This window comes from Calcarisporiella thermophila (assembly GCF_041956535.1).
Source record: "Calcarisporiella thermophila strain CBS 279.70 unplaced genomic scaffold VTP21scaffold_14, whole genome shotgun sequence".
Taxonomy (NCBI): Eukaryota; Fungi; Calcarisporiellomycota; class Calcarisporiellomycetes; order Calcarisporiellales; family Calcarisporiellaceae; genus Calcarisporiella; species Calcarisporiella thermophila.
The window spans coordinates 353,594-363,645 of NW_027192204.1; the positions used below are offsets into that span (position 1 = coordinate 353,594).

Here is a 10,052-nt window from a genome sequence, read left to right on the forward strand (position 1 = left end):
ACAAAGTAGGAGTCAGCCAGTCATAAGTTTAAATTGACTAAGCCACACAGAGATGTAGCCAAGAGTTAAAATAAAACGTGGAAAAAAAATGTGGGGAGGAGGGGACCGAGTGGGGGTTTTGACTCCCTTTGTTTCGGAAATGCTCGACTTAGGTGACAGGATCACTGATGGGCAAGAAATCTTTAGAAAACGAATGGATTCCTTTAACTGAGCATAAGCGTGTGGATTGACTAAGCATTTTTGTTTCCATAACAAATAGTTTAGACCTTAAAATAGCCGTATTCGTTTCTCGATTGAATTTTTCGTTAAAAGTCCCTTCCAATACAAATATTCTGCTTCTCAACGCTACTTTCAATCAGCTCGTGCTTTAAGAAAGAGATTGTCAGAAATGGAGGTACAAGCAGATGGGGAGTACGTCCAAGGTCTTAACTAGACGTCCACATGTCCTCCCATTGTCAGATTCCCCAACTAAGAGGAAAAACTTTAGAGTTTTACATAGAATTCCACTTCGTCGTGTTTACCTTTTCCTTCACTCACATTAAAACCAGAACAGACTTATCAAATATAAAGTGAGGGTAAAACGACACACACACAAAAAAGAAGAAACATTCACATCTATCTACAGGTATAAAAAATAAAATAGCATTGAGCCAGGGGAAACAATAAAAGGCAGCCATATGTGTAAATATAGTTAGCAATTGTAGCCCCTATGAGTTTTTGCGAGAATATTTTTTCAAAGGCGGGAGTCTATTTCTCAATACTCTAGCGGTTGTCATTTCCGGTTAGACGGGTATGCTCATCTTCTTCGAAATGTCTGTCAATTAGGTGAAAATTTTTTAAGCACTATTAGTTTGAACGTTATATTTATCTGTTATCCAAATTACCCTGCAGTGCCCTCTTCCTCTTCAGCATCGTCTTGTGACCTACGTTGCCGTTGCAAAGGACGTGATGCAGCCGCAGTAGTAGATGTAGGAGGAGCTCCTGTTGCTGACTGTTGTTGGAGTTGTGGTCGATGAGGTTGGGGCTGTTGCTGCTGCTGCTGCTGCTGTTGTTGTTGTTGTTGTTGTTGTTGCTGGGTTTGTTCTGCTGCATCTACCCACTCTCCATCGCTCTCCTCATCATCATCTCCTCCCAAATCAAATATAGCGTGCCCATCGTCCTGTGCTCCGCCAGGACCTGTTTTCCTGGCCTCAGGGCCAATTACAATAGCTTCGGCCGCCCTTAAAGCCTCTCCCAAATCCATTACTTCGCCGGCCTCCTCATCTTGGCTCACCTGATCTAGCCCGTATCTTCTATTCTCTCCAGTGGGTCGCCACATCACCACAATTGCTGCGAACACCACAAAATATAACAAATTCATCCACCCGTCAAGCAATAACCACCGCCATTGCCAATGGCGAGCTGGCCAGTCTAAACTCGAGGCGCGAACCGAGAACTGTGCGAGATTGATGACAAAAAATCCGCATATAGTGATAACGCTGAAGAGAAGCAACCCCCATAGTCGACGATACATTTGCACCTTGATGTGCTGTCTGCGCAATTCGCACACGGCCATTGTGGTCTTAATGGCTTGGAGAGTCCAGACATAGAACGTCGTGAGAGTCATGGAGAGAGGGAAAATTACTAGCAGGACAAGCAAGCCCGCAGTATCGGGGGGAAGCAGCATCGTCCCGATGTCATAGATGACCCCGAAAATGAAGTGAGCTATCGCCAAGTAGGTGCACTTTTTCATTGCTTTTCCGAGCGAAGGTCTACGAGAGAATTGAGTTAGAAAATTTGGCCAACTCGCATGAATACAATCAAATAAAAAGCTTACTTTACAACACTGTAGCCGAGACATACGATTAAAAGCATAAAGAAGGAAAGGCTGTTTTTACCAGCATTTAATATTGCCACGAAGGCGAGCAGTATCCAGGCTGGTTTAAAAATGATATTTTTAGCGTCGAAAGGGGTAGCTACGTTGCAATAAGTCGTGAAAACTTACATGATCGTCCATATATGTTATAGTCGTACCAATAAAAGAAGTTGAAAGCATGCTGAATGACGAGAAAGACTATCACTGCCGCAATGTATTTCTATCAAGCGTCGGGTTAAGAATAGATTTCCAGACGAGCAAATCTGATGGAGAAAACCAACCTGGACAGGGAGAATCTCACCCCAATATCTATACATTTGTACAAACCAGAATACCCCCACTAGCAGATATACCACCGTTTGCACCGCATAGAACTATTAAGATAAAATATAATTTAGCATTTTCAACCACGATGGGAACGCAAATTCTTGATCATATGCACCCCAAGTTTGGGAAACTCAACGGCTGGCAGTTCGCCGAAGGCTTGTTGCCAGTGTATAATCAAATCATAAGAACCGGGCAGCGAGGCATCGGGTTTTGCAGCGAATACACAATAATATCCCGTCACATTGACAGGGTAATCTAGTTTTCTTTCCGCCTCTGGGGTCGTTTCTGAGAGTTGGAATTTCTTCGTTACGATGCTTTCGCCTCCAGGTCCATCCTTTTGGATGATAAAATCGCCTCGTGATTCCGATTTACAGTAGCCGAAGGATATGGCCTCTTCGTCGCATATATAATAAGCAATCGGGCCAAAAGGCTCGGTAGAGCGATAGCCTAACTTGGAGAAGTCTCTCCATTCGAAGATGGCTATGCTCACGGCCCCTCGAGATTCAGGGGTGAAAGTAAGATTGATGCCTGTGGGACGGCTGCCGGGAGCAGAGGCCCACATTCCGGAACACTGTGGAGAAAAGCTATAATCATCGTCTGAAGTCTAGAAAGGGGAGGGGAAATGGAATGGCGGAGAGGATTAAGTTAAGGGCGGAGAAGTAGAGAAAAGCAGCTAGGCGATTACCAAATGCACTGTGTCGGCGGAGACATTTCCGCAGAAGAGCGCGATGAATAGGATAATAAAAGCCAAGCGCATGATTTTTTTTGCCCCTAATAAGACGCTCGCGCAACGTGGAAGAGAAAGTCAGCGGCAGACGCAATAGAAAAAAATTAGGGGCAGATGGAAGAAAAATTTCTGATATTCAATGCGAATGAAATAAAGGTGCTGTGACTTTGCTTCTCTCGTTAGGTTCCAGTTATTTTCGATTCAAAAACTTGACGATTGGTATGTCGTCCGATGCCACGTCGCGGCTCACCCATCTCTGGGATGCAAGCCATATACTCCTTACAAAATGCCCACAACTTTCCGCATACTACCTTTCTGAGTTCCAGCGTCTGGCAAATATTCGAGAGATTAACCTCGCAGCGACAGTGCGTCGCGGATATTGTTCGCATTGTGGATCGCTGTTCGTGCCGGGATTCAACTGTAGGGTGCGAGTCGAGAAGGAGCAACCAAAGAACTGTGACAAGAAACCAGGGAAAAAGAAGCGGAAGAGAGACGTGCCGATCCAAAGATCCCGGAGTAATGTCGTAATTCAATTTGCACCCGATCCTCCCTCTCAAGCAACCGCAACCAGCTTGTCAGCTCAGGAAGCAACAGATGCTTCAGACGATCCTCTCCGCAATCACGTGTCCTACTATTGTAACGTTTGTGGGCGAGAAACCCGGCATTCCGGAACAAAAACTTCTACTTTACAACAATTGGGAGCCCTAAATCTCGACTCTCCGCTCACCTCCTCCCCATCTACTGCACCATTGCCCTCGTCAAATACGGCCGCAGAGAAGCAGAAAAAGAGCACCGTAAATAGTGCGCCTGGACAGAGTAAAGGAGAGCTCGATACGCCTGCCAATCGCAAGCGTAAGAAAAAGAAAATGGACCTGCAGGCACTATTAGCTAAGGACAAACAGTCCAAAGCACAGTTACAGCAGCAAAAGTCAACCGGTCTCAGCTTGGACGACTTTCTTTCTTCATTGTAAATACGCTATTTATTTCATTTTATCAAGAATCTACTGTTATAAATATAGAAGAAACTATGAATGAGAACCAAAGCAAACAGTTCACAACATGGAGTTGCTCTCATTAAACTCCACCACAATTTTTCCGAACTGAGAGCTATTCTGCATGATTCGGAACGCATCCTCGAAGGTGTCGGTCGTCAGCCCGCTGAAGATGTGGCTTACCACCGGCTTGATCTTCTTTTCCTCGATAAACTTGATCATTTTTGCAAATTCGACGTTCGAACCCATAGTGGAGCCACGTAGATCGATGTTCTTCAGTACATAATTCATATTGAATGGCACTCCCTTTCGGGTCGTTGTCTGTCCATAGCAAGTAATAATACCCCCGGCACGAAGGAGATGATGGAAGCGTGAGTAATCGTCGGCACTCCCAGAACCATCGATAATGGCATCAAGGGTGTTGCCGAGTACTGAACGTGCTTCATCGATCCAATTGGCTACAAGGGAAAGTCAAAAAGCTAGTGAGTTAGTGTACAAATAAGCTCGTTTAAGGGCATCGTGCTGATAGCCTAGAACAATATCAACCAATGGAGATGTATATATACCAGCTTTGTAGTTAAAACCACCCTTAGCTCCAAACTCATCAATTGCTCTCTTGATCTTTGCATTATCAGAAGAAGTTACATACACATTCGCACCAACAGCAACGCAGAATTGTAGTGCAAACAGAGCAACGCCACCTCCAATACCCGTAATGAGTACGTTGCTACCACTTTTTACATTGGATTTCGTAAATAAAGCCCTATTAGAAAAGGGAGAAGAAGACACAAAATAAGTAAAAGGACCCTAAAAAACATTACGCGTTAAACTTGCCTGTAAGCAGTTACTGCTGCAATGGGGAGCGATGCAGCCTCCGCTAACGATAAGTGCTGCGGGATAGGATAGACAAGATTTCGTGGAACGGCAATGTATTCAGCAAATGTCCCAGTGAGTGGGGCCATTCCCAGCATTAGTGGAGGGTTTGGCTCGGGATCGCTCTCCCAATTCCATAATGAATTAATCACAACCCGCTGGCCAATCAAGTCTTTATCCTCAGCCCTTGCAGTGGCAACAACCTCACCAGCACCATCGGCACCGAGAATGCCATCGTAAACCAGCCCCGGGTAAAGCCCCTTTCGTATCCAATGATCACTATTAAGTAATTAGTATTAGACAATGCAATGTGGAAGCCGGGAAATTAAGAATGGCATATGCACCGATGATTTAGAGAAACCGCATACACGCGGACGAGCACTTCATCGTCGGCAGGAATTGGTTTAGGAACAGAGGTGACGATGATGGGATTATAGTTGGCTCCGGATTTGTCCTCCTTAAGGACAACTGCTTTCATAGAGGCCATGGTGAATGTGGAATTGTCTCTTCTCGCGTGCAAAGTACAGTGTCGCTTTCTTATGCGAGACTGCGAGAATTTATGGCCACTTTAATTTTAACTCCGTTCAGCTTTTGATTAATAATAAAGGAATTAATACCAATTTGTTAACTCAGGATGAGCTCATTCTTTAAGGTATTAGGATCAAGCGAAAAAGATGACAAAAGATTGGGGAGTGGGATAGAAAAGAGCAATTACGGGATTTTAAATATAATGTACAAGTGAGTGTGTTATCCGCGCTGTCGCGAAGAGGGCTGCCAAGCCCCGGGTTCAAAGGTGTCACCCTGACCTGTTGGGTGCGGGGAAAACAGAGGTTCTAACAAAGTGATGGCATCGAGGTCAATAAGCTGAGTCCATGCTAGCTTCACCAATGGCCTACCTGGTTCTATCTTTTTCTTCGGCTGCTGCTGCTTCTCCTTTTCCTCCTCAAATGGCTTTTCTTTGGCCTTTTGGGCCTCGATGCGCAAGAGCTCTTGCTGCTGCAGTTCTGCCTTTCTCTATATAGTAAAAAGACACGTTATTATAGGCGGACACTACGGATACAGCCCGGAGAAAGCTCTGACCTCTTCCCACTTCCTGTCCAATTCTTTTGCTCTTGCTATAATCTGCTCTCTCCGTTTATCAGCCTCTATGATCTCCTATTTGAATTGCCCAAGATTATTCAGCTATATCAGAGAGGGGGAGTCGCAAAAATGGGGGGACTGTCATTACTTGAATAGTGGGGGGATCATGTCGTGTGTGCCGAAGCCAGGCAAGCCATTGAACTACACGAATAGTAGTATAGAGGCACAAGTTTACATAATGGAACATTACTATCATCCTTTTCTGCTCTCCAAATTACCTGGGATTTCTCTTTCTGCATAGTCTGAGAGATCGCTCCCTTGTTGCTTAAACTCGACAAATCGCTGAAGATAGCGAGACGTGGGATTGCGCGTGTTGGGCGCTTCCCAGTAAAGATTTCCTTCGAGGTCTGTTCCGATCAGGACACGCTTGCGCCATGGAAGACGCGCCGACTTCCACGCAAGCGATAGACGCTGCAAAAGTGATTGGCGCGGAAGCATCGATCCTACAAAGTTGTTATAGAGAAGAGATCGAGCGAAGCTAATGCCAACCTAAACCCAGAGGATAATAAAGGATTCATAGGGGCTGTCTAAATTTTGAGTTTGGATGAGTGGCTTGAGTCCTTGGGCAATTTCACGCTCCTCACAAGTGCGGGTTTCTTGCGTTCACAAGAATACCATGTCTGAGAAAGAAGCGCAAGCCCTCATCGCCAAAGCCGAGAAAAAGGCTAGTTCATTCAGTTGGTTCGGCGGTTCCGGGAAATATGAGGAGGCCGCAGAGCTGTACTGCAAAGCAGCGAACCAATTTAAACTTGCCAAGCGATGTAATTATCATTTTATTGGGGAAAGGGAGTTGAGCGGTTTTCCAACCCGCCTTCCCCAGTAATGAGACGAACAGAGCTAAACGGGTATATTGGATTGAATGTGTAGGGCAGGAAGCGGGGCAAGCATTTTGCAAAGCATCGGAAATGCTGCTCCAGAACAAGGAGGTCGATGAAGCCGCATCAAGCCTGATCGATGCTGCGCGATGTTTTAAGAAGTGCAGCCCAGAGGGTACATTTCCCCTCCTTCCAGAGAAACTATTCCCCTAATATGGACTCAATGATTGTATTGATTTTCAGATGCCATCAGCTCCCTCCGAAAGGCCATCGAAATCATGACGGACAAAGGCCGTTTCAACGCGGCCGCAAATCACCAAAAAGAAATCGCAGAGATTTACGAGTCCGATCTGGTTGATCTGCAGCGTGCGATGGACGCTTATGAGATTGCTGCAGATTGGTACGCTGGAGAGGAGCGTCCCGCGTAAATAGATTTAATGAGACGTTTACATGATTTTGCAGGGATAGCTAATCCATTCTCTTTCTCCCTCCCGTTCTACTCCATTACTCTAGAGTTGCCAACAGTTGCTGGCTTAAAGTTGCCCATTTTGCCGCCCAGCTCGAGCAATATGACAAAGCCATCGAGCGATTTGAGCAGGTTGCCAATGCGAGTGTCGACAATCAGCTGACCCGCTGGTCCCTGAAGGACTATTTCCTCAAGGCCGGGCTCTGTCATCTTTGCTTGGGAGATGCGGTCGGAACCCAGCGGGCTATTGAGAGGTACTGCGACATGGATGTGACCTTTGGGAGCACGCGGGAGTGCCAATTTTTGCAGTCCATACTCGAGGCCTATGAGGCGGGCGACGTAGAGATGTTCACCCAGAAAGTGTTCGAGTTCGACCAGCTCATGAAGCTGGACAACTGGAAGACAACCGTGTTGTTGCGAATCAAGAGGAGTATCTCTGAGGAGCCCGCATTGACGTAGACAGCATTTTTCTTTTTACTCGTCCTCATCCCTCCCGTCCTATTCTCATTTCTTCTGTTTTTTATCCTTTCCCCCTTTTATTCTTCCTATGTTCTCCTCTTTTACTGTCTCACTTTCTTGTTTGCCGCTTATCCTCCAATAGAAAGAAAGTTTTGTAGCATAGTGCTCCTGGTCCACCCAAGTGGGGCCTTTAGCGGAGAGAGGGAGGGAGGAAGGGAGTGCGAGATGACTTCAAAGCGATTACTAATTTTCATTTTTATAAATATATTTAAACAAGAAAAGATAAAGAAAAAGTAGGGGGAAAAAGAAAAGAAAAGAAAAGAAATATAAGTATCCAAAGAGAAAACAAAAGTATTAAAAGAAAAAAGAAAAGAAAATCCCATATAAAAAATTATCAATCAAAAACACTAACAAAAAGGTTTCGGCATAGACGAGTCACCTGTGGATGAGGGAGCACCGGAAGGTGGCCGTGGATGCGAACCTACGACGTTGGGTAATCGTGCACCTGCAGAATTGGAGGGGAATTGCGAGGGCATGTCTGTTGAAGGGGCATGTCGCCAGTCTAAGACAGAGAAATCGAGAGGGTTAGGAAAAAGGGGGGGGCCTAGACGAGAACATAAAGGCGCTAGAAACGATACCCCAAAGGTTGAAATTGGCGCTTGAACCATTCTCGTACATCATGCCATGGTGATATCCATGCATATTCATCATATCGCCTAATAGAATACATACAGTTGCTAGGGGTGAAAAACCCGATCACAAAGAACCGATGAAAAAAGGTTAATGCTCTAACCTCTTGCTCCAGGAGAACCTCCAAATAGGCCTCCCGAAAACAGGGAAGTCGATCCCTCCTCAATCGTGTGCAGACCTTGGGCAGGAGGCAGGCTTTGTCTCCGGATGGCTGCCTCCCTCGCCCCTGCCCCGACTCCAACCCCAACCCCAAGCGGGAGACCAAGAAGTGCTGGATTTGCTCCGACCATTAGCTCCGGAGCCTCTCCGTAGGGTAAGTTCCCGGGCGAGAGCAGGGCCTGCTCTACCGCTGTTGCCATGGACGCAGCATTGGAGCCGCTGCGGGGCCGCTGGATGGGCGCCGGTCGCGAGGGAGCCTTTCCGCTCCTCAAAAGAACCCCAACATCCTCATGGGTTTGGGACCGCCGTCTCTCGTGGCCGATGGGCGTTGCACCACCACTCACCGAGGCCGCTCCGCCCATGATGCCAACCCCCTGTAAGTGGGGCGGCATCATGGCCGGATGAGCGGGATAAGACGAGCCATAGACCTGGTTTGAGGGCGCTGCAAGGGGTGTGTTTGCAAGCGAGGCGGCAGGAGACCCCACCATCCCCAACATGGGGTGGGAGACGGTGGAGGCTGGCCCACCAGCGGTAACGGTGGAGGAGGCGTTGATAAATGGACTTGACCCGCCCAAATGAGGGTGTGCCCTCGGGCCCAGCTGTGGTGGCTGGATTCCTGGTTGCCCGGCGCCAACTACTCCTGCTCCAGCAGGTGCTCCCTGTTGATGTGGTTGCGGTGGCGGTGGAGGCGGTGCCATTGGAGCATATGGACTAACCCCCAGTGAGAGCGGCATGCCCTGGTTCAATAAATTAAAGAAGTTGCCCTGGGGCTGCTGTTGCGGCGGCTGTGGTGGAGGGTGAGCATGGGGGGGTAAGGGGTGGTGCATCGCGGCGGGAGAGTGCAGGCCTGGGGGAGGCAGCTTATTTTTCAGGTCGGTCATCAGCGGGATCCCTTGGTTGACATTAAGATTGGAGGGGGGAGATGATAGAGAGGCGGGATCGAAAGCAGAGGAAGCGGGTGCACTAATTGCACGAGATTGTGCGTTTAGCGGGGAGGAGAACGTGGATTTGCCGGGGGAGAGAAGAGACTCATAGGTCATAGCCGTTGGGGCGGGAGGCGTTGCTGCTGATGCTTGAGTGCCAGCCGGCGAGGATGCAGTGGCCGGATCGAGAACGGATGCCGCTAGAGAAGCCAGTAGGGAATCCGGAGAGAGAGTAGTCGGCTCGGGCTGTATCGGAGGCATTGGTGGCTCGGTAGGTGGGTTTGGGTGCTTGGTTTCGTCTGGTACAACGGGTTCCACCGTCGTGGATGCCACCCCCTCTTGCCTCTCTTTTTCAGAGGCCAGCTTCTCTGCTGCCGCCAATTTTTCTTTCTGCTCCTGCTCTGCCAATTTTTGCTTCTCTCGCTCCTCTCGCTCCTTTCTCTCTTTCTCCTGCTGCTTTCGTTCTCGCTCTTCTCGTAGCTTCCGCTCTTTCTCCTCTCGCATTTTACGGTCTGACTCCTCCTTTTCTTTTCTTTTCCGCTCTCTTTCCGCTTCGAGCTCGCGCTGCCTTTGTCGCTTCTCTTCCTCTTTCCGTAAACGCTCCTCTTCTTTTCGTCGTTTTTCTT

General features: G+C 47.7%; 6 protein-coding genes across 6 annotated transcripts; 2 read left to right on the forward strand and 4 right to left on the reverse strand.

The window, feature by feature from the left end:
* Positions 1-762: 762 nt before the first annotated feature.
* VTP21DRAFT_2419 (uncharacterized protein) lies at positions 763-2,939 on the reverse strand (the record flags this gene model as incomplete). Its single annotated transcript, XM_069392610.1, has 7 exons — positions 763-814; positions 885-1,751; positions 1,817-1,916; positions 1,985-2,075; positions 2,137-2,229; positions 2,298-2,786; positions 2,868-2,939. 7 exons carry the CDS (start codon positions 2,937-2,939, stop codon positions 763-765), a joined length of 1,764 nt encoding a protein of 587 aa, XP_069250308.1.
* Positions 2,940-3,130: 191 nt separating this feature from the next.
* VTP21DRAFT_2420 (uncharacterized protein) lies at positions 3,131-3,880 on the forward strand (the record flags this gene model as incomplete). Its single annotated transcript, XM_069392612.1, has 1 exon — positions 3,131-3,880. The coding sequence occupies one exon, from the start codon at positions 3,131-3,133 to the stop codon at positions 3,878-3,880; it is 750 nt and encodes a 249-aa protein (XP_069250309.1).
* An 81-nt stretch (positions 3,881-3,961) lies between these two features.
* On the reverse strand, positions 3,962-5,261 carry VTP21DRAFT_2421 (uncharacterized protein; the record flags this gene model as incomplete). The annotated part of the gene is made up of 4 exons (XM_069392613.1): positions 3,962-4,359; positions 4,468-4,664; positions 4,736-5,053; positions 5,119-5,261. 4 exons carry the CDS (start codon positions 5,259-5,261, stop codon positions 3,962-3,964), a joined length of 1,056 nt encoding a protein of 351 aa, XP_069250310.1.
* A 260-nt stretch (positions 5,262-5,521) lies between these two features.
* On the reverse strand, positions 5,522-6,352 carry VTP21DRAFT_2422 (uncharacterized protein; the record flags this gene model as incomplete). The annotated part of the gene is made up of 5 exons (XM_069392614.1): positions 5,522-5,607; positions 5,671-5,788; positions 5,855-5,929; positions 6,003-6,055; positions 6,133-6,352. The coding sequence occupies 5 exons, from the start codon at positions 6,350-6,352 to the stop codon at positions 5,522-5,524; spliced, it is 552 nt and encodes a 183-aa protein (XP_069250311.1).
* Positions 6,353-6,530: 178 nt separating this feature from the next.
* On the forward strand, positions 6,531-7,654 carry VTP21DRAFT_2423 (uncharacterized protein; the record flags this gene model as incomplete). The annotated part of the gene is made up of 4 exons (XM_069392615.1): positions 6,531-6,675; positions 6,782-6,904; positions 6,973-7,153; positions 7,243-7,654. The coding sequence occupies 4 exons, from the start codon at positions 6,531-6,533 to the stop codon at positions 7,652-7,654; spliced, it is 861 nt and encodes a 286-aa protein (XP_069250312.1).
* Positions 7,655-8,061: 407 nt separating this feature from the next.
* Positions 8,062-9,930, reverse strand: VTP21DRAFT_2424 (uncharacterized protein; the record flags this gene model as incomplete). Its single annotated transcript, XM_069392616.1, has 3 exons — positions 8,062-8,216; positions 8,293-8,370; positions 8,448-9,930. The coding sequence occupies 3 exons, from the start codon at positions 9,928-9,930 to the stop codon at positions 8,062-8,064; spliced, it is 1,716 nt and encodes a 571-aa protein (XP_069250313.1).
* Between the last annotated feature and the right edge of the window lie 122 nt (positions 9,931-10,052).